The following is a 27,988-nucleotide window of genomic DNA, read 5'->3' on the forward strand; positions in this document are numbered from 1 at the left end:
CGCCCCTAGCAACGGCGTCGTCTCGCGCCGCCTCATCCCGCCCCTGCTCCTCAAGTGTCGTGAGATCTCGGCGCCGCGGTTGCCTCCTCTGCGTGCTGGGCGGCTCTCGCGAGAGGTGGTTGCGGCAGTTGCCGGGCCTGGGAGCAGCGGCCGGTTGCGGCGGTTGCCGGTGGCTCGTCCGCGGCCCCGCGTCGGTGAGTGGGGGACAGGGGCGGCGCGGCGGGACGCGGAGGGGCCTGGTGAGGGCTGGGCCCGGTCGGGTTGCGCGAAACGCTGCTCCGCGGAGGCCTGTGCCAGGGCTGCCGGGCCGTTTCCCCGAGCCACGGTCGTTGCCGTTGCGACCGACCCGGTGAAGGGTGCAGGCGGCGACGTGCCCCTGCGGCCCGGCTCTCCGCTGCGGCTCCTGGTCTGTGCCGTCTTTGGTCTTGCGGCAGAGCCGGCTTGTTCATGGCCGTGCTGTTCGAGCGACTGCGGCCCCTAGCCTTGGGAGGCACCGGAGCGGTGTAGCAGTCGCCCACGGGCGTTTCATAGTGCTTCAGTCGGCCTCGTGGGCCATGCCTCGGGTTTCCCTGTCGCCCGAGAGCTGTTACGCTTTAAAAGCATCGTACGGGCTCTGTCTTGATAACCGTGTTATGTGTAGTGTCATGAGCAGACTGAACACTCCTTGAAATACTACTTTTACTCGCGTAATGTGTATTGGTAAACCCTGCAGTTGCTACGAGGGCTGTAGATAAACCATATTATTGATTAGGACTGCCTGACAGCGATCGTGTAATCCTGGGCATCCTTTTTTTACAAAATGCCTGAGCTTTGATTTACCTCTTAAGTGATTTCATAGTGAGTTCAATATCTTTGTAAAACTTTTTCCACATAACCATATTTTATTTGCAGAAAATACCGATTGCTTATATGCTACATCTGTGATAGTACAATTATGTGTTGCTGTTGCTTAGCATTCCTTAGTTTTCTTTAAATTCGCTTTTGTTCCTGTCTGTTATTTCTGTGTCTTTTTTCCTTTTATCTTTGATCTCATCAAATGTGTCACTTCAGAACTCTCTTCTTTCAGTATTTGGATCCAGCCCCATCACAGACCTTTTTCAGATTTGTTTGTTACTTGTCTGGTTCCTTTCTACAAAATACTGATCGAGCATTGCATCTTAGTTGTTCTCTACTGCTGGCCACTGCTTACAAGTACTTAAAATAAAGTAGAGGGATACATGCTTAAAACCTGGCTTCTCAGTAGCCTTTTGGCTGTCATCTCCCTTCTCTTTATTTTTGTTTTGCCTTTTTTACTTCATGAATAGTCTTCAGTAATTCATTTAAGGAGTACTTATCTCTGTTGTTGCTTCAGCTTTGGTGATCTTTTCCCTGGAAAACCCTCTCTTTCTTTATTCAATTTACTTCAATTAGGTGATCCTGAAATACAGATCAGATTCTCAATTTCAGACTATTCCTATTTCATAATTTCACAGTACATGCTCTTTTTTCTTTTAGCTGAAATAAAAATCTTTCTCTGCATCACCTAGTGTAGGTTACCATTAAGTCCTGTAGCCTGAACACAAGTATTGTCAACAGAAAGTGGCTGGGTTTTTTAATGATTTCTCTAGTTAAGGAAACCTGTGCCACTAAATCTGTTTTGCAGGTCTGTCAGTGTGGTTTTGTCTTTCAGTAGGTCTCTCTCTCTCACAAAATGTCACAGAGAATTTTCTATTCAGACACGCAAGTTTCCTGTCAAAAACCTTTTGCATATTACCTCTTGATTTGTACCATTTCTGTCTCAAATCCTCATTGCAGTCAATTACATTCTACTTGTGGTTGTCATTGCTGTCTACTGATGATGCCATTCTTATGCGACTATTCTTAGCTTTTTCAGCACATGTTTGTTTGAGCTTTTGCCTAGTGTGTTAATGTCAGGGAAACTGGGGATTAAGAAGGACAAGTTAGAAGAGCTGCTTTATCAAACACTGAATTCCTTCTTGAAACCCAGTTTTCCTTTTAGGCCCTATTGTATTTGAAAACTGTAAACAGCTGATATGTCATGAAACTGCCTATTGAATTAGTCACAAATATCATCACTATTTGGTTTCCTGTCACCTTTTGTTATGAGCTGTCGTGATTTCATAGGTTGTACCCTTGAGGCTGTGGCTGTGTTGTCCTGTATGCACACACAAAAGACAGTCTCATTATGTGCCAATTTCTTTCAGCACAGCTTTCCTTTAGCAGTGTTGTTTAAATTTCGGCCTAGTGCTGTTCCTTATCAATAAACCCACGTATCTCTTTAAAATGCATGTAAGATCCAAAGCTAATTTAGAATGCATTTAAAAGATGAAAAATTATTTGGGATTTTCTTACTGAGTTGTATTGATACTGCTGGTTACAATCATGGGATAGATCTTGAGTGTTTCTTCAAGGAATCTACCTGATGCTCTCTTTTCATGCTGTTCATCTTGTCGCTGATGCTGAGTGTTATAAAGCTCTGTTCTGTGTTCTGTTTTGTATTTTGGAGCCACAGGGGATGAGGCTAGTAGTATTGGCAAGAAATTAGGCTCTGCACCTTTTTCCTGCAGTGATAACCACAATTCTGCTGTTGTGTGGGAGAAGCTGCTCAATCCACTGAGCTTTTTACAGGTAGACCTAGCCTGATTTTACATGATGAATCCTAATAGGGAGGGGGAGTTGGAAATCATCTGCCTCTTCCTTTTTAAGCTTTCAGCATCAGATATGTGTTTTATCATTGCATTCCATTTAGGAATATCATTTGCTTCTTGGGACTGCTCTTTTATTTACTGGTTTATTTCTACTGACTTCTTACTTAAGAGATGCTTCAGTCCTGACATACTGTGTTAAGGTTACAACTGTGTTGCAAAGGATGTATTGTGGCTGATGTGTGCACTAGTTTGCAAGAAACTCACCTGGCATGTATGGGTTTGTGTGATATATGGTGTTTGCATTGTGAGCATGTGTACTTCGAACTGTACTTCTTAATTAGGATGTAATGTTTGCATTCCCACTAAATCTTAATTTTAAGTTAGTTATTATTGTTGCTGCTTTGTGCTTTGGTGACTAGAAGCCGTGAACAGCAGGCTGTTCACCTTTACAGAAAGTCTAACTAATCTTAATCTTGGAATTTCTCTGTCACAGCTAATGCCAGGTTTGGTCCAAGCTGGTTATCTGTCTACTGGATCTTGTCATATATCCTGGTTCAACTTTACACTGTGTTTCACTGATGGAGCAGGTTAAAGCCTGTGAGCTTCTGAAACCTGTCCTGCTTTAGAAAATGCTTCTCACCAAAGCTTAAAGCTGAGGAACTGCTTGAAGTATTGCATGTTACCTGAATGTTTTCTTCTGTACTGACAGCTGGAGCATCAGTTTTGTTCCACCTGATGAGCTGGTATCCAGAGCATGGCATCTTGGGCCTCTGCCTCAAAACTTCAGGCTGTTTTGATCATGTTTTTCAATAAGACTCCAGAGCTTTGCAGCCTTACATGTATTTCCAATAAATATGATGTGGCTGACTGGTATGGAAAATAATGATATTGCTAGAGATAAGCTTTACTTTAAATCTTTCCTGAAAGAGTTCCAAAGAACGTTTTCATTCCCCACCCTCAGTACCTTGAGGAGCGCAAGTCCTGCCTCTCACAAAAGTATAGATCCACTCTGTCCAATGTCTGGTATTCTCTAAGTCTTGTTTAATCTGCTGTGCATCTTTTGTTCACTGTGTTTTGTTATGGCACAGAACTGACCATGCTTTAAGTATTATTTAACATAATCTGTTCTGCAGCTATCATAAGTTAGTGCATGATACATCCTTTCATGAGTGGCGCAAGCACATTAATTAGTCTATTTTGCAACACCTGGGCTGACTACTACATCAACTGTTGGCTTCTCAAACTCAATGTGCGTCTGTCTTTACAATTCCCTTGCATTCAGAAGTCCACAACTTTCATAAATTACTGATGATTCTAGCTTCAAGTTGATGTTAGCAAGTCTAGCTGTATGTGTTGAAAGCTTTGAAAATTAAAGTGCTTCTTGATTACCTGTTTTGCACAATTTGTGCTGTGATAATTCCCTGGAGTATTAGCTTTCTGCAGAGTGGTAAGAAATCATTCTTTGCACCTGGATACTTGCTTATTAGCTAATTGGAACAGCCGTCAGTTTGGCTGGTATGGCAAATATTGACAGTATTCTGTGATTTTACAAAGTATTGTTGGATTTGTTGTGGTGGTTTGTCTGGGGGTTTGTTTGGTTGTTTCTTTTGTTTGTTGTGTGTGTTTTGTTTGTTTGGTTTTATTTTGTTTTGCTTTTTTCTTTATTTATGTGCTCCCAGTACCTTTCTGCCTTTTCCATCATTTCAAAAGCAGTTTCGTGGGAGGCATTGAATAGTACTTGGGGCCATGTACTTTTGCAGGGTTTTTTGTTTTATATGCAAGACCAGAATGTGCAGGAAAAAAATGCTTACTTTATTGCCAACAGTGTGAATATATTAAAGAAACAAACATTTAAAATACCATTTGCTCCATAGTTGAAATGTTCACTTCTACTCCAGGAAAAAACGTGGGTTTGCAGAAGTGTTAATCAGGATTAGTTAGTTACTTTACAGAATTTATACAGCATTTGCTAATGGAAAATTCCTCTTCTCAGTAGAGAAAGGCATCTAAAAGTATTCCTTATTTATAGTCTTAGATGTTTAAAATCTCAAATAAAATTGATAAATTACATTTGTTTATAATCCACACAGAAACACTATCACCAATGGTCAAGAAATTAAAAAAAGAGGCTGTGTTGCAACTAGTTGTTTCATAGGAAGTGTTATTTGTTAAGATCCTGCTAAGCAGAGGCTGGAGGGAAAACTTTCTTATTCACAGGTTCATAGAATGATGTGTTTGCAACTGCATTAGAAATTTCACAAGATGTGACTTTGGGCACTTCAGATTGTTTTGAGCTGTGTGCCAGTTTGGTACTTCATCAGTGACACTGCTGGGGATCCTTACATGCTTTAAGCTGGGAAAAGGGAATAGTGTTGTTCACAAGAAGCATTCCCATTTGTTTCTGTTCTGTGTCACCTGTTGTTTGTAATGGCTTAACTGTGTAGCTGCATAGTAAAGCAGATTGAGGAATTTACCCTCCTTGAAACAATCTTCTTCCCCCCCCCCTTGATCTGGATGTGAACATGTACCCTTCTGTTGAATCTGTCACTTTCATTAAATGAAAGATGGGGAGAAGGCAGATAGTGTACAGCAATTTTAGAAGTGACTCTAAATTGTCCTTTCCAGTATATTTCTCATAAAACCAGTTGTTGACTTTCTAGTACAAAAGCTAAATTCAAATGCTGACATCTCACCTCAATGAAATGAATAAGAATTAACTCCTGGATAACAACCTGTTTCTGATAAGGTACCTGCTTTGGTCCACACCCAAGAGGAGGCTGAGGTGTTTAGAGATGGTTTTAAATTATTTTAAAGAGAAGAGACAGTTTGTGGGGGAAAAAAAACTTGAAAAGAAACATGGTGATAAATTAGCCTGTCACTATGGTGTTTCAGCAAATACAGGAGGGAAAGCGAGACCCAGCAGCAATCAGTAGCTGGTAGTGATTTCAGAATGGGAGCTGTGGTATTCCTCTGGGAGATGGCTCATCTTTGCTGCTTGTTCTAAGTCATGTTGTTGCCATGAGTAGCAAGACTGACTGGGTATCTTGCTCGGGTGACTCAGACTAATGGGCACGATTTGTTTCTATTCAGGATAAAAGGTGTCTTTTTTCTTGCTTTTGTGTGAAAATGATACATCATATTACACCCAAGTTCTGAACGGCTGCTGCTGAAGTAACTCATGACTGGATTTATAAATCAGCCTTCCTTCTCCTTGTCTGATAATAATACTCTTTCTGTTCTGAAATAGGTTGTAGGTTTTTCTTTTATAAGCATCTGAACACACCTGATGTGTGTAAATTCTGTAGCCTTCTGTGTTTTTGTAGTATTATCACATGTTGACTGTGCTTTGATAATCTGCATTTCTACATAATACACAATGAGGCTTTTTGGTTGGTTTTTTCGCATAAGGTATTTGAGTATTTCCTGTAATTTTCAGATATTTTTTTTTATACTTTCCTGACTCTGTATGGATGCCTGACCATGAGTCTTCTAGTCAAGTGTGTTTAATTATAGACACTCTTAACAGGAAAAAACCCAACCCTGTAGCAGAGATTGTATACTTGGTATAAAATGTATTTTCTTTGTTTGAACTGAATATGAAGGAAAGATCCATATGGAACTAACATTTTAAAGAAGTATGCTCTGTACTATTCCATTGTTACAAAAATGTTTGGTCCTAAATTTAGCCAAGAGATTTTAAATTCATCAGAAGAATTTTTGTTTTCCTGGGCTAGAGGGACAGCTCTTTAAAAAAGAAGTCTCAATTCCTTCAGGACTCACTTGCAAAAGAGATAAATTCCAATGAAGATAATAATATAATAAAGGAAGGGGGGGAGAGGATGTTTCTGGCATATTTAGCCTAAAATTTTACAGAAACCTAATAGGCATATTTTTCCTTTATGGATAGATAAGCCTTCTAAGTGATTTGATTTAATTTTTTTGCTACAGATGTTCTACAATTGTCAGCCATTTGCTTGTGGCTACCTTTTCTTTTCCAAAACCATGTCATTCTAAAATATACAACTCTCTTGATACAAGTATCACTTGTAGGTATGACCTGAGCATCAGTCACTTAAGATTGGCCCTCTTTATTGACAGACGTAACTGTTTTATCTATGAATGGATTTTAGTGAGAGTTGAAAATAATAGTGTCAGGGAATGATAGGTTTGTAATGGTCAGTGAAACTGAGCATTTCTAAGGATTGCTATTGATTGCCTTTTGAAGTAAGGACTCTCATATAACTATTTCTTAAAGTTAATTCTATTTTCCTCTTGGGCAGCTATTCAAACGGTAAAGCTGTTGGTCTGTCTTCTACAGTTGGGATCTTTGTTTGAACTAACTTTATACACTTGAAAGAAAATTACGATGTGTTTGCTTTGTGTTTTATAACCAGTGACTTTTCTGTTCAGATACAGTGAAATCAACTGGCAAAATCAAAGTTGTCTGCCAGCTTTTATAGTTTATTTTGTTAGTGCAGGTATCAGCAAAATGTGTACAATATTATTGTCTTGCAGTTTAGAGGTTGTGGTTCAGTATATCCTAATTTCTGTGCTCGTGGTTTAAAAAAAACCCAACACCTAACACACTAAATTCTGCATGTCTAATTTTTTAAAATCTTTTTTAATGTGTGGCATTATTTAAAGGTAAACACTGCTCTCTTAATGTAGGTTGTGAGTGCTGCATGTGTGCTTTTCAGAGCAGTAGTGTGAGGAAGCTGGCAGTGGAATGGCAGGACGGCCTCATCCTTATGACAGTAACTCCAGTGATCCAGAGAATTGGGATCGGAAATTGCATAATAGACCTCGTAAACTTTGTAAACATTCAAGGTAGGTGCTGTGTACCATCTGTTGCATCTCTAAAAACTACAAATTACAGTTCCTTCTAAAGGATACTGTATCTGGTTGTGGCAAGTCCTGTCATAAATTTTGTAGTTCTTAAAAGAAATGTTTCTTAATTCTCTGAAAAGGTATTTTCTAACCAAACTGGTTTGTCAGCTTCCCTAATCTGTGCTTAGATTTGTTTTCCTGTGTGGGGGGTTTTAGTCTTTTCTAATAAACCTGAATGCCTTGTGTGTGTATCAAGACACCAGCTGAGTAAATAAGTAAGTTATTTTTTGGGGGTGCTGTTAGGAGTTACTTCCCATTCATCACATTTTAGTTGTTGGTGCTCTCCATTTAAGTAGTGTACTTAAAATGTGCAACTTGTTCATGATGATAACTATTAGTTAATAGTTGCTTGCATGGAAGCAGCACACTCTATAGCACTTTCTTTGTAAAGCTGTGTGTCAGATCTGGCTTTTGCCTGCATGTCACACTGTAAGAATGTGGGGTTTTTTCACTGCTTCTTGATTTGAGGACATTATGAAGTTAAATAGTGGGTTTCTTTCCAGCATATACTTTTCAAAAATGAACTAAGTAAGGCAGTTAGTCATCTAGCAAATGTATGTGAAGAAGCATGTTGCTGGAAATATATATAAGCATCCAAATAAGTGTGTATCTTCCAAGTACATTGCCCTTTTAGATTTGTTAAATATAACTAAAGCATCTCTGTTTGCTAGCTAAATTTGTTAGTGATTTAAGCTTTCGCACTTGTGAGATGATGGTAAAAGAGCTAAGGCTCACATTCAATTAGAGCAGCTTATTCAGTTTTTATTGTATAGATTTAGATAAATTGGACAACTGTTGCCCAAAGTATTCTGTGGGCAATTAATATTGTGAGTTATTTTCTTGTCATTAAATCTTGGATAATTGAGAGACAGCCAAGAAGGCAGGAAAAAAGAATACACCAATAATTAAAAGGCTCACAGGGAGACCCACGTAATTATAGCCCTGTCTGTGGCATGAATAATGGAATGGTTAATGCAGAACTGGAGAGGGTGGCTGGTGCTTATGGTCAGCTATGGAATACAGCTTTCTTCAGTTGATGGTTTTATTAAGATGATGGTGTCTGGCAAATGCTTGATTTGTGATTCTTATTTAGGATCAGAATGTGACACTGTATCAGCAAATGAACAATATAGATATAAGAGGGCATTGTGTGCTAGTTGAGGACTATTCACTACCAGGTCTCGGAGTGTGAGTAAAATGGGTGATTCATTGCTGAGTCTGGTTCATGTAGTCACCCCTGATCTCATGCTACCTCCCATGACTGGTCATCTGGAATAAAACCTAAAAGATGCAAATTAACTGGAAGCTGAAGCTAGGTAAATCCAGTCCAAAGAAACAGTGTACATGTCTTACCATGTGTGTTCTCTTGTGGATTGTCTGGCTGGAGAAATGTTTAAATAAATAGCTGAGCAACTTTCTGAAAAGATGATTTGATGCAGATAATAGTCTCAACAAATTCTGTAGTCTGTGCCTTTCAAAACGGCTGCTGTTGATCCCTTTGATATGGAGCTATGAAATCTGTGCATCTAAAATATTGCAGCTAAGTTGAACATAATTCTGGCAAAACACAATTTGTGTTTCCAGTAAATTATCAACAGCTAGTGTTTTATGAAAGCTTTTCATGTCTGTGGTCAAGCTAGTATCTGAACAGAACTGCTTTGTTAAAATTTTAAGTACTTGAGTCTTACTTGATTGCGCTTGTGAAATATGCCTTGTTATCTAAGGAAAAACATAATGTCTGCAAAAGGTAATGGTGAAATAACTTTATGAAAAATCTCAGCAAGGAAGTAATATCTAAGATAGATGTGTAGCTTGTCATTTCTTGGTGCTCTGGAGTGTTTAATCCTCTAGCCTTAACATTCTTAAAATAGCTTAGATAATTTTCTGTACTCGTAGAAAATGTAATCTAGGACTGTGAGCTGTCCTCTGATGTGTAAGACTTATGCAGCAGCAAGGAGAGCCACAGGGCTGGTCTTCCTTCACTGTGCTGTCTGTTTAGAGCAAAGGATACATGGCAAAACTAACAGGGTGTATGTTTTAAACAGTTACACAGGTGAGCATGGCATCTTTTTCTCTCTAGTTTTTTGTGTCCCCTTTTTGAAACCTCTGGCAAGTTGTGCTGTCTTTCTTTGTTTTTTCTTACTTGTTTTGAGATGGGCAATATAATGAGAAACTCACAATGGAGAGATGCAGAAAATAAAGACTAAAAATACAATGCAAACTATGCCTGGTATAAATCTAAAGAGCCTGACAGGATGAAATTATATGGTGTCAAAGCCGACTGTAATAAATGATACAAACAGTCTTGCTTCTCCAAGCTATTACAAAAATCTTTGAGATGGGTTTTATTTAAGTACCCAAATAGGAGAGAAAAAAACTTTGAGGAAGCATATGTAAACTAAACTGTGACTAAGGTTGAAGTAAATGGTCTCTGAATGAATGTTTTCATTATTAGGTATTGCTGTTCTGACCTTTATTTTTTATTTTTCATTGGTTGTTAGCTTCCCACATGTACTGTATAGTGCTGTACTTTTTGTTATTGTTCTAAGTCTTTAATTCTAGTGCTCTTGTACCAAGTACTTTCTCTGGAGTTGTGGCAAAAAAAATCTGTGTCTTTAATTTGCCTTTTCCTTAAGATTTTGCCTGGATTAAATTTTCTAAAGTACTTCTGGTTTAGTCCCATTTGGTAGTTCCTTGCTTCTTCATTCTGTTTAGGTAGCATTAGATTCAAAGTCCTGCCTGCCCTAGTGCATTAATGAACAGAATGTAGCTGTGATGCGATTCTGTTGTCATGACTCTTGAATCTTTGAAGATCTTCAACATCTTGGAAAATTTTCCTGTATATGACAAGGTATTGTGTAGATGCCGAATGCTGAGAACTTTTTCCCTGATATTTTTCATGCTGGGAGAATGCATTCATGGGCTGTGAATTGAAATGCCACTTGCCTCAGCAGTTTAAGAACATGAAGCAGCCCCAGAAGGGTCCTTTTCTCGTATCTGGAATAATATCAGAATGTAAAATCTGTCCTCCACTTCAGGACAGGTTTTATTTCCCTTCATGTAGATTTGGTTTCTGCAGTTGAACATTTTATAGTGTGGGGCAGGCCTGCAGAATGTGCAACGTGAAAATAATGAGGCCTGCTTTCGTCACCAGCTTGGGTCATAGTCTGTGAATTAGTCTGCATCATCATTAACTACAAACATTCCTGCCCTTAATTGCAACCTGATACTGGCAGATCAAGAGCTCTCCAACTAGATTTTATTGGCACTGGGGTGTAAATTCCTAAGAAGAAATATGACTCTGAGTTTCTTAAACTTTGATTTTCAACACTCTCATCCATTTCTCAAAATTGAGTAGGAATTGGTGTTCATTTATGGAGGTTGTGTATTTGGGTAGCTTGCAGAAGTCATGAGGTGTGAATGTATACCTGCCTAATGTCAATTCCTTGCTGCCTGAAAAATCCCTTTGACAACCAAACACTCATGGGGTTTCTCTGTTTCCTTCCTGAAATGGAACTGAATTACTAAGAAATATATTATTCATGGTTGAGAGAGCCCTCCGAAGACTAAAATTTTGCGACTATGTAACTATCTTGGAGCAGGAGAGTGTTCACAGAGTTGTTGTGTTGAGCTGAGGGAAGATTCTGTAGCACTCCCCACGTTCAAGTGGAGAGAATTCTTTCTGAGGGCTTCCTTATTGGAGGTGGAGTCCCAAGATGGATGTGACTGCTGGTCTGTGCTTCTACAAGGTTGTGATGAATGCATGTCCTAGCGTGAGGGGCAGTTTAGTGGGAATCTGGAGCAAATCCATCCATGGCATGTTCTTTCTACCTGAAATAGGAGTAAAGGAGAACAAAACATGCTAATTCTGCTACAAGAGAAGACCCTGTGTAGGAAACCAGTGCTGAAAGAACCTGAGTGTACTTGCACTTTCTCTACCTGCTGGGGAGACAAAAACATACCTAAGAAAGAAGGCATGCTGGGAAAAACTTCTATATGATTTATTATAGCCATGTTTCCATGGCTTACTATGAAGGGAAGATAAGGCTTACAAGACTGTGATGGTTATTCTACCCTTGAGGCACGGGGGCTGTGGTTGTGTGAATCCTCCCTCACAAGGCCCTAAAAACAGGAGAAAATTCACTGACTCAGGCAGCTGAAAGTGTGTGATCAGAAATTTTTCTTCTATGTCTAAAGAGTTGACTCTTCAGTCTGAAATGCCAATGCTCTCCTGCCTTTTTAACCACAAGTGCCTTGTTTTTCTTACTGACTTCCTCTTTATAAAACATCTTTTGCTGAACAGTTCCCCTTATTCCTTCAGCTTTCATCATACTTTAATTTCCACTCTACTGCTTATGACATCTTGATTTTTATTTATTGTAAGACTAGCTTTTAAACTATGCCTCCAGTGTTTTATGACTCCTTAAAACAGCCTACAGATGTTCTAAAAAGAATCATTAAAAATCCCCAAACTGTACCATAATGCTTACTTATCCTCCCTCACAGAAAAATTGTTTTCTACTGTCTATTAATTTGCGTGTTGTCTTTTTTGTGCTTGGTGGGCTTTACTTGTCAAGCATTTTATCAGCTATTGATGTGAAGATGTAGGATGTCAGGACTTGGTGAATGGATTTCTGATCAGTAAATATAGAGATTAGTATAAATATCAGCAAATACTTAGATTGCCACAAAGTGTAGTACATTTTTCCCCTTGCTGAAAAAGGGGATGTTTGTAGCTAAAACATGGAGGCTATGCTGCCTTGTTCTCAAAAGCTATTGCTGTACCTGCTGATGAACTCAGTGAAAGGTGAATTCATTTTAAATATTAATCCAGACAGACTTTACAGGAACAAATGAACTGTCCCCTGAAACTTGCATGGATTTGTCTGTCTGGAATGATCATGAGAGATGTGACAAGAGAAAGTTAGCAATAACCTTTTCAGATGTGGTGTTTGTGTGCTGAAACCCGACAAGCTGGCAGGACTAGAAATAGCTTCGCAGATGGTACTTGGCACGGTACCGAGCAGCTCTCCTCTCGCACGCTCCCTTCCCTGCCTGTCAATTGCAGTACCCAATGGCTGCTTAGAGATGGGGAAACAGCAAGTATGAATTCAGCTCACAGGAGGCTGTGAGGTCAGACGTCAGTATTGCACTACGCATGGCTGAGTCAGTGACTGTGAGAAATTGAATTGAATTAATATCTAGAGGGGTTTGCGTCTTTGAACACTTAATGGACTGTATAGCTACAATCTCTTATCCTTGAGGGGAAGATGATGGAGGAAAAAGTAAAGCTCGCTGATGGTGCAGTGAACTACTGAAGAAATGATGGAAATACCAAATATGCTGAACTTAACAAGTAATGCCAAAGGATGCTGATCTGGCTTTCAAAGCTGCCTTCTTGGAAGGAACAGAATTCCTTTGTGTCCTGATTTCAAAATTATTCCCATGCTTTTGTGTTTCTTCCCTGATAGATACAAGAGGAAGGTGCGTATCTGTTAACAGGAATAATCTGTGGGCATTATTCAGAAGAAGAATGAGGAAAAGGAAAAGTACTGTCCTTTGTGTGCACTGGTCAATTGAAACGTCTGCTGACAAAGAACAGACTTCGGGGGGAGGAAGAGGGGTATAAGCATTGTCATTGTGTAAGTCCTAGCAGTACGAGCAGAACAGATTTCTTTTCTTCTAAAGCCTTAGAGCGTTGTATCTATAACTTGGTGTATTAGGTAAAGCTCTGTATTTGACAAGTGTTGATTGTGTGAATCATCCCGGGAAACAATTGGATCTCAGTTTATATTTTAGGAAAATTTAGTTAATGTAAATTTTAGATAAAGGGAGAATAAAAGGGTCTTGGTTAATATTCCACTGCTGCATCATTTTCATTTATATAAGGTGTTAGTGTGGTTTGTGAGGATAATAAGTATATTGGTTTAGCACCATAATTCTGTGTAGACAAACCAGTTTTATAAACCAATCATCTTTATTGGGAGTGTTCTGTAGGATGCATATGAAGTTTTTGTATTTGAATACATGCTAATTGTTTTGACAGTAGAATTAATTCAGTTTAATGATGACTTTTAATAATTAGTAATATATTCAGAGCAATATCTTGTTATATATAAAGACAAACTGAAGCCCTCCTTCCACAGATGACTCCAAAGCATCACTAAACTGATGAGCATTTACGTCTTCTTTTTTTAAAGACAGCTCTTCTCTTACTGCAAAAATAGGAAGCATACCAGTGTGACAAGTGTGCCTTTTAGATGGTACTCTTTTTCCTCCTTTACATCACATTAAATAGGTTTGCTTAAATAAAACCTTGATCTTGGTTTTCTTTGAGGCAAGTGATTATAAAGGGAAGAGGTATTTTCTTTACAAAGGCAGAGCTTCCTTGGTCCCTGACTTGAGAGGGAAAATGAATTGACTTTAAGTTCTTGAGTGGGTGCAGTACTAGCGTCCCAGTGTTCCTTTGGAGTAAAGAAAAGCTGTATATTGAATTTGTGAAGATCCTCTAGATAAACATTTATAGAGTTGGTGCTTGTGAAGTGATTGATAAACTGAGACTCTTACCTTTCCTGTATAAATTTTTGAGTGCTAGGTGGTTACATACATGAGGCTTTTTCCGGCTTTAGTGAATGAGGCTGGAGGTTTAAAAGGTTTGTTTGGGCTTTTTTCTCATACAGTTTTAATTTAAATGTAATATGTTGTTAAATGTGCAGGGGAAAATTTCACTTGTAAACTGATATTATGCCTCAGTCATTGCCCATGGCTTCCAGAGCGCAGGTTGCAGCTGGTGGTCATCAGCTGGGGAAATTAACTGAAAGTTGACATCAAGCACTTCTTTTCAGAGTGAGATAGAGTTCTGAGGCTATAATGACTTTCTTGAAGGCTTGAAATCATGCACTGTGCAGAGCAGCATTGGCTGTTGTAGGCTGTCATTACAGATTAATACAGTGTGGTAGCCAGGAATCCAGCGGCTTCCTAGCACTTTTACTTGTCAGCGGTTCTTTGCTGCTTGAGAAGTATTGCTGTTACATCTGATCTGCATAGTGCTTCTGTGAACCACAATGCTTCCTAACAGTTTGCCAGTTCTTGCAAATGGGGTAGCTCTGCTTTGCCATCAGTGTAGGTAGGTAGCAGCATCGACACAGCTGTGGAACTCCCTAGTGACTGCCAGTTTGACTTGCCTGTGTTGCTGGGGACAGATACGTAGTTCAAGTCCACACGTTGCCAGTGTGGAGCAAAGAGATTTTGCATTTCCTGCAGAAACAACCTCCTGTCCACAATGGCTTTGTTAGAAGAAGGGGAAATGATACTATTAACAAGTCCTTCTGACAAAAAAAAAAAAAAAAAATAAAAATTATTTGGTAATTCTGAGGTCCTAATTTTTTGGGAACATTTGCAACTACTTCTAAAACTTCTTTGCAGGAAAATACAAGCCACAGCTTTTCTTACACATACTGGCCACAGATGTACCTCCTTTTTCAGATAGCTCAGTGACAGTTTTCTTAGTCGAATATTGCAGGGTAAAGCCAGTGACCACCTCTTCTGTTATGGTAGATTCCACCTCTATTTTGTGCTTTGTTTAGATTTAAACTCACTTTAGTTCCCTTGTTCGTTGTAGAGCAGAGTTGTACTTCAGTGGTAAAATTTATGAGAGTATGCTGAACAAATGGAACCTCAGATTTTGTCAGATTATATATCCAATAAATCAAAGAAAAAAAAAATTATGTGCTGTAACTAATAGTGATGAGATTTAAGACTGACATTTTAGATGGCTGTTATTAAGCTAAGATTCATGATTCAGATGGTGCTATTGCAAGCCAAACTGCTTGAATCCTCAGAAATCTCACAACTTTGGCTTTTGACTTGCATCTTCTGGCTAATAGATAATGTGCCTGTCTCATTGTTAGCATTAATCTGGATGGTAAAGGGAGAAAAGTACAACAGAAGAAGCAAGCACAGAAATGGTGTGCCCAGCTGCAATTTGAGCAGCTCTTTGATGTTATTTTACTAATCTGTTTCAGAAGAATTTACTATTTAAGGATCCTGTTGTCCTCCAGCTGGCGGCCTCTTCCTCTTCCCTTGCGTAGTGTAGAATTGATGTCTCATGTGTCCGTGCTCCAAGGGGACATGGCTGGCAGTAGGAGGCACATTAATCCATGCACACAGCCCTTCTCCTCCCAGCCCCACTGGCTGTATGTACCAGGGCAGACGTAGCTCTGGTTTCCATACTGGGAAGGTGTAGATGAAATCGGTTGTGCCCTGCATGTTTAGTCCTTTATTCAAACATGACTAAGGAAGAAGGTTGATGCCAGCTGAGTCAGTTTTTACTTCCTGTAGCACCTGTTTTTCTCAGCTCCTATAAAGAGATTATTAGGGTTCACCCTGCTTCAGTGTGAACTCTGAATCACTGCTTTGAGGGTCACGTGACTTTAGATGGTTTTCTGGATTAAGAATTTCATTTTAATTGCTTGCTTCTTAAAGGGTGATCATGTCTGCTCTGCCAAAATGCATGATAAGCCTGCATATCCTTACAGTGGATCAGTTTCATTTTCTAGTGTTTACCTTATTTAAAGGAACTAAAGCACTTCAGCTATTGAGAAATAGTGAGTCATACATTTTGATACTATAAAATGTCATACCTGCAAAACTCTGTTTTCTCACAGCGTGGTTAGAAATATTATCAGGGCTAGGATCACAGTGCTGCTTGAACAAAGGCCTGATCACATGGGGTTTTATTAGGATTTACTGAGATATTTTGTCATAGGACTGCTATGTATGTGTTTGAGTATTCTACATGCATACACCCCAACCAACCCACCATGTGGGTGGGAGAGATGGTCATATCCCAATGTGCAAATATAAATGTGCAGGTCAGATACAGAGGTTCTTCTGAAGGAAAAAATTAAAAAAAAAGGTGAAAACTGACCATTTCTTGAGAAAGTTTATCTGTAGTAGTGGTGAAATATCATCATGTATAAGCAGGAATCAGACTTTGCTTTCAAGTTAAGCTTTAATTATAGGTTGTAATTCACATTTCTAATTAGCTTGTGAATATATGTTACACCTTTTAGAACAGTTCTATGTGAGTGTGTGTGTGTGTGTATATATATATGAATAAGAAAAGGTGCAAAAGGTTTTTCCTAAATTGTTGATAGTTTTTGAAAGGAAGGTTTGCAGATCTCACTCTTGAAAACTTTTGCACATTTCACTTTCATAACATGAAATTTACCTTTCCCTAATAGAGAAATAAACCAAGGAATGAGATACAATAGCCATGCTGAAATGCTGTACTACTTAATAAATTCAGAATTGCTTTGGGAGTCTTGAGGAAAATTCTGTTTCCTTTTAATGAAAGTGGTTGGATCATCTTTATTCTTGAATTGATCATTCCCAGCCATAAGCGAGGCTTGCAGTTCTTTTACCTTATTCAATAGACCTTTGGCTGACTTCACATCCTAAGGATGCATGTCTTATTGCAGCATATTTTAAGCTTGGCAGGAAAGAGAATTGCAGTAGATTCTCTCTGCACCAAACTTCTGCCTTATCGGTTACAAGATCTTTCCCTTATTCAAATGGGGTGGCAGGAAGCTTGTGTTCCTTAGCTGAGAGGTGTATTTCTGATTCTTTGAAGCTAATATTCATTTTGTGCCAGTCTAAATGGTGTAAGTTCTGTCACAACCTTTTTGTTCTGATTTAAGCTCCTCTTCTTTTTGGTTGCTGAAACATGTCATGCTAGATGTTCACTTTTTAAAATGATCTTGATTTATTTATTTTTCAATAATAAAGGAAAAATAATTTTATTTCTAAGCAACTTAAAAAGAGGACATTCTTCCCAGCTTGCTTGTAGAGTTCATCCTTTTAAAATTTGCTGTGCTTTGTCTTAGCTAGGTCATTACTCTTTCCTCTTTGTGTTCTTGAATCCTGCAGCATCCCTAACAGTTGCATTTAAAGTCTCATGGTAAAAGTTGTGGGGTTGCTGGATGTAAGAAAATGGGGCATTGAGACTCCAGAGGGAAATAATGACCCTTTGTCAGACCTTGTAGCTGTGCAGACTTCTGTCACAGTTCTTCAGTACCTGAGGCTTTTGGAAGGTTCTTTATTTAAACCTGTAAATAAGGAGGTTGTCATGCCTGCGCTTGAAAGGCATATAGCAAAGGGACCGATTCAAGAATTCCAGTGGGGTGGAAGGACACAGATGGCTCTGAGTTGTCCTGATACAACTTACTTGTACTCTTTAAAATAGTTATAAGTATTTTTGGTAAAATTCAGCTGGGATTGTTTAGCCTGGAGAAGAGAAGGATCAGAGGCGACCTCATTGCCCTCTACAACTACCTGAAGGGTGGTTGTAGACAGGAGGGGGTTGGTCTCTTCTCCCAGGCAACCAGCACCAGAACAAGGGGACACAGTCTCAAGTTGTGTCAGGGGAGGTTTAGACTCGAGGTGAGGAAAAAGTTCTTCACTGAGCGAGTCATTCGTCATTGGAATGGGCTGCCCAGGGAGGTGGTGGAGTCGCCGTCCCTGGAGGTGTTCAAGGGGAGATTGGACGTGGCGCTTGGTGCTATGATCTAGTTGTGAGGTCTGTTGGAACAGGTTGGACTTGATGATCCTTGGGGTCTCTTCCAACCTTAGTTACTGTGATACTGTAATAGCTGTTGCAAGAATAGATTTAATTTTTAGGTAGCTTCTGAGAGTGCTGGATCTTGAAATGGACTGTGTCTGTTGATAGGTTTAATAATTGCAAAATGTAAACAGTATCTTAAATGTAAAGAATGTAGCACAGCCACAGTCTAAAAATAATGTAAACTGTTACATTCAAATTTGCTAGCTTAAAACAAATGTCCTAATTGTTACTGACAGTGCTCTTGGCTTTAATAATATAGCTTGTGTTTGCTGTCGGGGTTGTGCTGAATTGCTATTGCTGCTTCTTCTAAGGGTAACTGAAGATTTAAAAAAGAATGTGCAGAAATAAACCCCATGGCTTGTGTGTCTTGATGTATCAACTAGTTAGAGGCTGGCCACCTTTGTGAAGGGCAAGTTGTAAAGTAAGTGAAGTCAGTATCAAAAGCCTGTGCTCTGAGAAGGGTTTTCCAGAACAGGTTTCTTTGGAGAAATGACCCCTAACTTTTAATTTTCTGCTGGTGATCAGAATATTTAACAGTAAGAATCAAAGGAAAAAATGCTTTCTTGTATTTGACTTGCTTGTTCTGGTAGGGATTTCTGTGAACACAGGCTCAACTGATCAGGCAGTGTATCTGTAGATCACATAGCAATAGACAGGTAATTCTTACTGTCTCCTTAACATTCCAAATCATTGTTCCTTTTCATAAATGTAAAATGAGTACAGCAATCTTCCAAACATATATCGAGTGTGAATGCCTTAAAATGTAAATGTATAATGTTTCTGAAATGATGAAATGCTGAATGTTCTTCTTGTTTCTGTTTTCAGCACCTCATCTCGTGTTGCTAAAGGAGTAGACTACACAAAAATGAGCCTCCATGGTGCGAGTGGTGGACATGAGAGATCAAGGGACAGACGCAGATCAAGTGACCGATCCCGTGACTCATCCCATGAAAGAGCAGAATCTCAGCTCACTCCGTGCATCAGGAATATTACTTCACCAACAAGACAGTATCATTCTGGTGTGTTCAGATCTATATCATTTCAGGACTGAAATTCTTGATCTTAATTTTGTTCAAATAATACAATAAAAACCATTATTGGTTGATGACACAACATACAGACTTCTTATGTGTGCTCTGGGCTGAGAGTACCCTTTTTTAATCATAATATTTTCTTCAGTCTGCAGTGTTCATTCCTACACAACAGTCTTATTTAGTTCAAACCACAAGAAATCTTCTTTTTTTTTCTATGAATATAATTGACTAAATACTTCCCCTTTATTTGGAAGGTATCTAGAAATACAGGAAACAAGTGGCAGAACTCGGTTTGTTTCTTAGAACTACAGCACTAGCATAGCTTCTACATTTTTATGCTGAGTTGCTTTTTCAGTACTAAACTGCTAATTTTTTCTTGTAAATGCTTTGGGGAGGCAGGGTGGCTTTGATGTCTGAGGGGTGGAAACCTCAGGACCATATAAATGAGCAGTTTGTGTTGAAGGTTTCTTTAACTAGATAAGTGAAGTGCTTTCAATGAAATCTATTCAAGTTGCCATGGTTTGTGCCTGGGAAGACATACGTTTGCTGAAGCTCATATAAATCTACTATTTCATTGCCTGCCTTTTTTTTGGTTTTTTTTCCCTCCTGCCACCTTGTCTTCACTGAAGATCGAGAAAAGGATCACAGTTCATCTCGACCAAGCAGTCCTCGTCCTCAGAAGACCTCCCCTAACGGTTCGGTGGTTAGCATGGGGAACAGCAGCAGAAACAGCAGCCAGTCGAGTTCAGATGGGAGCTGCAAGGCTAGCGGCGAAATGGTATTTGTGTACGAAACTGGAAAAGAGGGAGCTCGGAATGTAAGAACTTCTGAACGAGTAACACTCATAGTGGATAACACCAGATTTGTTGTAGACCCTTCCATCTTTACTGCACAACCTAATACAATGTTGGGCAGGTTGGTTTCTTTCTTTTCTTTTCTTTTGTTGCCTTAATATCTATTTGTAGAAGAAAACCATAAATGCTTTAGCTAATGAACTCATCACTACAGCTGATCTGTTAATGTTTAGTACTGCCAGTTTGCAGAGGTCTTTAAGTAAAAATCAGATGTAAGTTCTCTGTTTTTGCAGATGCTAATAGATGTATGTTACCCAGAGACAGAAGAGTGTATAAGTAAATATATTTCATGATGTACTCATTTCCTTCTATCTTGCTGGACATTGCATCGCTGTTCAGTCTGTCTCATTCCATATCTTATTTTTAATGGTAGTTGATTTGTAGAAGTAGTGAGTACAGGTAGTCATTTTAAAAAAAACAAGGAAAAAATCCTGGAAGGGATTTATTTTGCTCAATGGTCCTACCCTGACAACAGTCAAACTCGGCACATTTATCTTCTGAAATGGGTTTTTGGAGCAGGGGAATATCAGATAGTATAACAGACCAGAGCCTCTAAGCAAAGAGACCCGGCAGTCAAAATGGTCAGTAGTTGAGTGGAAGTCCACCGTGTGTGTAATAATTTGGGTAGAAACTATAATAAGCAACACATTTAACATTTTTATTTGATGGGAAAAGATTCTATACCTGCTCAAATACTGGCTGGTTTTGCATTTTCCAAATGTAAAGAATACTGTTTACAAACTTGTGGCAAGAGACAACTGAAGGTTTATGCCTGTGTTGCTTTGGGTTTGGCTTTTTCATTCAAATGTGGCTGTTTCTCAGCATGTAAATATATAATGATATTTAAAATACAAATAGAGCTGTTGTTTAAGGTAGAGATAAATAGTACCTTGGTTCCTTCTTTCGTGAAAAGTTGTGTAAGAGTCACAGGGAAAGTAAAAATTGCTTCTCTGTGTAAATTGTAAATGGGAATAGACTAGAATAGACCAGGTTGGAAGAGACCTTCAAGATCATCGCGTCCAATCCATCATCCAACACCACCTAATCAACTAAACCATGCAACCAAGTATAAAATAAGTAGAAGCAATAATGAATAGAATCATTAGAAGTCCATCAGTGTGAAGTTAGGTAGTTAAGTGGTTAAGTAGTTTGCTTTTCCGTGCCCAGCCTCACAGTAAGTGGTTCTGGCTAATGCTCTAGATTTTTTGTGTGTTGCTGACTTGTTCTCCCTTTAGGATTGGTTCATGGAACAAGCCTATTCCTGCTAATTCAAAAGTAGGTTAATAAAGATACGGAAATACTGCTCTGAAACACGAGTTATTTATAAACCCACTTTTCCCCAGTGTCAGTTCACAGGGCACTAAACAGGAATAGCTTAGCTGGTATGTTCTGGGAGGTAAAAGCAACTGTAATAAGAGTGTATTATTTGCCTTAAACTTATATTCTGTTAGACTGCCTTTTTTCTAAAGGTTATTTCTTGTATTGAAGCTTGAACAGAAAATGTGTCAGATCATTAAGTGAGAAGTTACTTTGCACACAATACAGCAGCTCTTGGTTCTTTGGGTTGTGTATATGAAAGCAAAGCATTGTCATCAGGTTATATTTGGAAGTAAAACAAAGAGAAGATAGGAATATTTTCTGTAAGCATAGGGTGTAATTCTGTATCAGAGTTGTGCTTTTGAAAAGTAATACACTGTTTTTGACTTGGAGTTTTCTCTTTAGTCTACCTTTCCTTGCATCCTAGCAGAGAAAAATAGCTGTACATGCAAGCATTCCATTATGTGTACCTTCTGATAATGTTGTTTTAACTTTTGAATTAACTAAATCTTAAATTGAGGTGAGTTACATGTGCTTGAACACTAACTTTTGTTTCTTAAATGACTTCAAATGTGTTTAATGAGAATTCCACAGCAAATCTGTTCTGCAATGTCACCTCAAAAACACCAAGGACAGCTTGTTTTGGGTTCCTTGCCACCATTGGCACTGGCAGAAAATGGCCTGGTCTAACTTGCTTTTTAATTAAAGGATATTGACAAGTCAAGGTTGAAGAATAAAACTAGACTTTCCTGAGTTACACTACCATGCTTCCTGCTTTCTGCCTTCTAGTAGTCCTGCTAAACACAAACCAAACTGAGCAGTGTACAATAGACTTTTTCCCCAGCTATTTAAATACAATTTTTGTCATTTTACTTTCCAGATTAAGTGAGGGGGGGAAAATCCTAGTAAGGAATTCTAACCAAATGACTTTTTTTCTTGAGCAGGATGTTTGGATCAGGCAGAGAACATAACTTTACACGTCCTAATGAAAAAGGAGAGTATGAAGTTGCTGAAGGAATTGGTTCCACTGTGTTTCGTGCTATTCTGGTGAGTTTTCAGGGACAAGAACTAGGGGACAAGCAGTATGAGCATCCAGAGGCATAACATCGTCATTTAGCACTACTTGCATATCTAAACTTTGGATGGAATAAATATTGTTCTTCCTTATTCTCTAAGCAGGGTGGGGGCGGGAAATGCTTGATGCTCCTCAGTTTTCTAGACACATGTGACAGCCAGGAAGAGAGAAATCATGCATGAAATGCACCAAAAATAATACTGCCTGCCAGAAATTTGTTCACTTTCTCCTCTGCATCTAGTTCACTTGGTTCAGATATATTGAGTTCTTCTGTGCTAAAATTAGATGAAACGGTACCAAAAGTTAACTTGCTGCAGGTACCAGGAGAACAGCAACCTTCAGTCAGAAGAAAATGGCCCCTTATGTAATTCCTGTCTACACAAAGAAGTAGAGCTGCCATATTGCTGTATCAGCAGAATTAGAATAGAAAAAGCTGAATAAAGTGTAGGTAAAAGCCAGTATACACGCACCAAAACGGTCAGGATTTCTAGGTGTCACTTAACAATTGTAACGAGCTCGCTGCTCTGAAAGCAGCTTAGAAAACTGACAAGTTTGAGGACAATAGAACTTATTTAACAGGTGCTGCTCTCCTACGTTTCAGGGGGTTTGCTTATGGAGAAAGCATAATAAATGATGTAATGACACATTTCTGTCAGTGAATGTTGAAAAGCATTGTGGGTTTTTGTTTGCTGCATTGCTGCAGGATTATTACAAGACTGGAGTGATACGCTGTCCTGATGGAATATCTATTCCTGAACTGAGAGAAGCATGTGACTATCTCTGTATTTCTTTTGAGTACAGCACTATTAAATGCAGAGATCTCAGTAAGTGCAAAATTTATTACAATAATTTGAACTATGTAGACTAACTTAAGCCAATATATGGGAGGAGGTATTCCAAATGTTGCCCTTTATTGAGGCAAGGAACATGGCTGCATTAGTAAAATCCATTATTTTTTTTTACCTTTTATAAAGCCCCAGAGACATGGCTGTGACCTTTTGAAAAATAGTGGCTGATTTTTAGATGTTTTTCTGCTGTGCTCAGCTTTGTGGAATTCTTAAGCTCTGTTGCTGCATTTGCAGTACTGATAGAGTAACATTAAGTGGTATCCTTTTTTGCAGAGGGCAGGGAGGATAATTTATTCAACTCCTTGCAAAGAGAATTAAGCTCTGTTGCTAGGAACAGCAGCACAGCTTTGCTGTCATGGTCATGGTTCCCTGCGTGCAGTTCTCTTCAACTCATTCCTTCCCTGAGCATAGATGAACTTTTGGCTAGTGTTGAAGTGATCTGGCCTGTGCCTTTGATTGCTGGGCTCTCATGGTGTCTGTGCAGGGCCACGCTGTGGCATTCCAGCTGTAAGATCTGAGCAGGGTACCTGTGCCTTCACCACAGCTCAGAGACCTCAGGGCCTTCTGCCTGCTGAGTCACACTCTTGATGCACTTTGTCCTTAGCAGGAGGATTTATCAGCTCATGCTGTGAGGGTTTTGAGAGGCTTTGTTTTTAAGCTGCTGCTTATGAGAAGTGGGTAACATGCTTTACTCTTTCAGCACCTGGCTTAAATAATGTTTATTTTAGGAAGCCTGATAGGAGCCTTGCTTAGCATTACCAAGTGCTCAGCAGTAGTAAAACATGAAGGAGGTCTCCTCGAAGGCATTTCTATGTCTGCCCAGTGTTATGTTAGTATCTGCAGGACTGCCCTGGTAGTTTGAATTTATGCTGTTACTTCTTATATATATATTTGATAAAGTGTCTTAAAGTTATCTGCAGTAAACACTGCAAAATAAACAGAATTGCTGTGTTTTCTGCCTTCATTATTTTTTAATCAAGCTTAACATTTTCTTCCAGGTGCTCTCATGCATGAATTGTCAAATGATGGTGCTCGCAAACAATTTGAGTTTTATCTAGAAGAAATGATTCTCCCATTAATGGTAGCTAGTGCCCAGAGTGGTGAGAGGGAGTGCCACATTGTTGTGCTGACAGATGATGATGTTGTTGACTGGGATGAAGAGTATCCTCCACAAATGGGAGAGGAATATTCACAAAGTAAGTTCATTTTCTTTGTTTCCACCAAGCCACGCTATGGTAGAACTAGCTGTAAATGTGCTGATGGAACATACTTTGTATGTATGTAGTTTACAATGCCTTTACAACATCCTTAATGCCTCACAAAAACACTCTCTTTTATTCTGGGTAGTTCTGCTTAATATTTTGCTTCTCAGAAGTGTATGTTGCTTGTTATATAAAAATGTAATTAAGAAGAGAAGTTGGTTTTTATTATCACGGTCTTGTTAATGGGAAGAAAGGGAGTACTTTTGGCAGAGCTTGATGAGAAAAATGGATAGGAGTCATGTTTACTATGAGTGAACAGCTAGAGAGTTTTATTGGGGAGGAAGGTGTCTGTGAGTATTCTGAAAGTATAACAGATTGATAGATAGATGAGTTAAAGCACCTGTGAATGTATGGGATTGATGGCTTAAGTCCCTTCTTTTGAGATGCTGTAATCTGAACTTCAAAGGGGCCCCCCTTCTGTAGATCTCTTTCATAATGGCAAGGAGAATGGAAAGGTGTTTTTAATGTCTGCAGGGATTCCATCAGAAAGGGTAAAAAAATAGAGATGGCTTTTGGGGAGGTGGGGTTAGGAGTATGTAATGTGATTTGCTCAGTGAATTGTCTTACTGCATTTCTAAATCCACAAAAAAATGTGTGTATAAAACAGATTAAATTGACAGGGAAAGAGATGTGCAACCAACCCTTTTCCCAGTGTCAGCCATTTTTCTCAAGAGTTCTTGAGTGTCTGCCCCTATTCTGAAGTAGAAATACTAAAGCAAAGCACTTAGAGATAAAGCTTTGTCATTTCAGAATAGAAAGTTCATATTTTGAGTATACAAATTTTCCTCATTAAACTGTATTTTTAGTTATTTACAGCACAAAATTGTATAGATTCTTCAAATACATTGAAAATCGAGATGTGGCCAAATCAGTTCTGAAGGAAAGGGGGCTGAAGAAGATCCGCCTGGGCATTGAAGGTAGGAGCAGTGTTGCATGTACACTAACTCAGCTGGTGGGGGGGAAGGTGCTGTGCTGCTCTTCTCTGCTTCCTGATCATCACTGCAGTTGAAAAGCCAAGAGTCGCTGTTGTCTTTCCTGTTAGGTGAGGTGATAGAATGGCCAGAGGGGGAGTGGTGCTAGATAAGGACTGGTGCAGCTGGGAAAACGGACTGCAGGCTTGTGACTAGTATACAAGATGTACCTAGCTGCTAGACTGTTCAGAGAGTAATTTAGTTGGGTTTTTCTGACTTAGAGCTTGCAGCTCATGCCATTGGGCCTTTAGCTTTCATGCAAAATCTTCTCTGTACTTTATTTGAAATAATGATGTGTTTTTGCAGCTGTGCATAGTCTGTGCTTTGTCTGGTGTCCTTTTCAGGGCTTGAAATGAAAAAAAAATAATGAAGTGCCAGGTAAATTATGTTCTTTCAGGAAATACAAAACTATCAAATGGATCACTGAAGTGCACAGAAATACTACTCTAAAATAATCCTGGAAGGCAGGAGACTGATCTGTGAAGCCTTGCCTCTGACTTCACTAAAGACAACTACATTAAGTAGTCTTAGAATTTTGCCATGAATGTAGCAGCTGGATTTGCATTTAGTTTTCCAACCTTTACAACTTGCAGGATTTCTGCCATTCACTCACCAAGCTGTCATAGTTTCACTTGTTTAGACCAAGAACTATTTGACTAAACTTTAATGCTAGTGGCCCATAATAATATGTAAGGAAAGTCATTACATATTCAGAGGGAAGAGGTAACTGGGACACGGCATAACCAGAACTGCTACTTGGTCTAAACCAGTGCATTTGCATCATATAGGGAGCTGGGAGAAATGCACTAGGGCTCCACTGGAGAACTTAACCACAGATCAGTGACACTGTTCCCTGCTTCTGAGATCTCATGTCCTGTGTTCCAGAAGCAGCTGACTGCCTGTGAAGGTTACAAGAGTTGTCATTAGCACTGTAGCCTCTTTCCTTACAACATGCTTGGTAGTTAAGCTGCTGCATTCTCCTCATACAGGCAACATGAAGAGCATGATGGTGCTTGTTTCCATTCGGGAAGTTGATGTGGTGGCAGGTGCTGCTTTTTGCTATGCTTCCACAGGCTGCCCTTTTGTAAAAGAAAACAGTGGTGGAAATGCTAACTTGGGCCATGCTCTGCCTCCTAGGTTATCCTACATACAAAGAGAAGGTGAAAAAGCGACCGGGCGGAAGGCCAGAGGTGATTTACAACTATGTCCAAAGACCATTCATTCGGATGTCCTGGGAAAAGGAGGAGGGAAAGAGCCGACATGTTGACTTCCAGTGTGTGAAAAGCAAATCTATCACAAACTTGGCAGCAGCAGCAGCAGATATACCCCAGGATCAGCTTGTGGTAATGCACCCTACCCCCCAGGTAGATGAGCTGGATATTCTGCCTATTCACCCTCCACCCAGTAACAGTGAGATGGATACTGAGGGACAAAACCTACCGCTCTGATCCAGACTCTCACTAAAATAAAAGCATGCTCCTTTAAAGTGACTCTGTACTCAGCTCATGCTACACTGCAATTCCAGTGTTTTCCATTGTGTAACAGTGTTCAGGATATTGCAGGATGGACCTTGGAAAAGGCCAAAGGGAGTACCCCATTGGTTTTGAGAGTACAGAGCAAACATCCCGGGGTTACAGTTACATACATGTACGTGTTTACCAGTAGGTTTGTGACATTGGTGATTTGTATGCTGGACTGTCCTCACTCTTAAGGCCACCAAAAACCAGTGGGATGCTGGTGGCTAGTGTACATCAGTGTTGTTCCATGGGGGTTAGACTGCAGAATTGGAATTGATAGTAGCACTTTATAAATGGTTGATAAATGGAATTTGAAGCCATTTTTTATAAATGTATTGCACAATACTAACAAAGTGCTTCTATCAAGTATTAACTGTAAATAGTTTTGCTCTGAATAGACTGACCCTTTTAAAGTTATTGTATATGGTTGAGCACAAAACTACTGTTGGGTTTTTGGATTGAAGACACGATTCAATTACCCATGTAACATCTTGTTGAAGTTCTTCAGTGAATTTTTTCACTTGTTTGCAGCGTGAGCCATGTTCAAAAATTGTGAACGATGGATAGGGGCTTTATCTTCAATTTTGCCTTACCTTACTCTGTTCACAGCTATTTATTTAATACATTTTTCATAAGTGTCATGAAATAGGAAAATGCAAATGGTTCATTCTTCATTTATTAATGATTGTAAACAAGTTTTTCATGCAAATAAAGTTTCCATTATTTTAATGGGTTTGAATTATCAGTGAATGAGACTGTAGAGATGATTTTTGAAAGTACTTGCTTTTTTTTCCTCAGGGAAGGATGGTTAACACTAAGTGAAAAACAAGTATTTCTTAACAGTAAGGTAGGCTGACAGTACCAGCTTTCTCTTTGTTTTTCTTGGTAAGTAATAATAGCTTCTTCAGAAATGTATTGTAGTGACAGTCTTGTGTGTGTGAGGTTTTGTTT

The 27,988-nt window shown here is 39.2% G+C and overlaps 1 protein-coding gene across 4 annotated transcripts; it reads left to right on the top strand.

Moving 5' to 3' along the window:
• Window positions 1-45: 45 nt before the first annotated feature.
• On the top strand, window positions 46-27,988 carry BTBD10 (BTB domain containing 10). 4 transcript variants are annotated; one of them, XM_054171892.1, is made up of 9 exons: window positions 46-194; window positions 7,346-7,475; window positions 18,985-19,178; window positions 19,823-20,108; window positions 22,309-22,411; window positions 23,143-23,263; window positions 24,286-24,483; window positions 25,356-25,466; window positions 26,658-27,988. In XM_054171892.1, exons 2-9 carry the CDS (start codon window positions 7,375-7,377, stop codon window positions 26,966-26,968), a joined length of 1,425 nt encoding a protein of 474 aa, XP_054027867.1. In that variant the 5' UTR covers window positions 46-194; window positions 7,346-7,374; the 3' UTR covers window positions 26,969-27,988. The 4 variants fall into 4 exon arrangements, with proteins under 4 accessions (XP_054027867.1, XP_054027868.1, XP_054027865.1 ...); XM_054171893.1 differs by having other exon boundaries at window positions 7,351-7,475; XM_054171890.1 differs by having other exon boundaries at window positions 47-194; window positions 7,317-7,475.

Source organism: Dryobates pubescens, chromosome 22 (genome assembly GCF_014839835.1).
Source record: "Dryobates pubescens isolate bDryPub1 chromosome 22, bDryPub1.pri, whole genome shotgun sequence".
In the NCBI taxonomy this organism is placed as follows: Eukaryota; Metazoa; Chordata; class Aves; order Piciformes; family Picidae; genus Dryobates; species Dryobates pubescens.

Bases quoted from the DNA above. Each gene is read 5' to 3' on its own strand.
- BTBD10 (XM_054171889.1), top strand. From the start codon at position 12,895: ATGCCAAAGGATGCTGATCTGGCTTTCAAAGCTGCCTTCTTGGAAGGA. The intron at 19,179-19,822 runs GTGTGTTCAGAT...TCTTCACTGAAG, and splicing joins AACAAGACAGTATCATTCTG to ATCGAGAAAAGGATCACAGT. The intron at 22,412-23,142 runs GTGAGTTTTCAG...GCATTGCTGCAG, and splicing joins CTGTGTTTCGTGCTATTCTG to GATTATTACAAGACTGGAGT.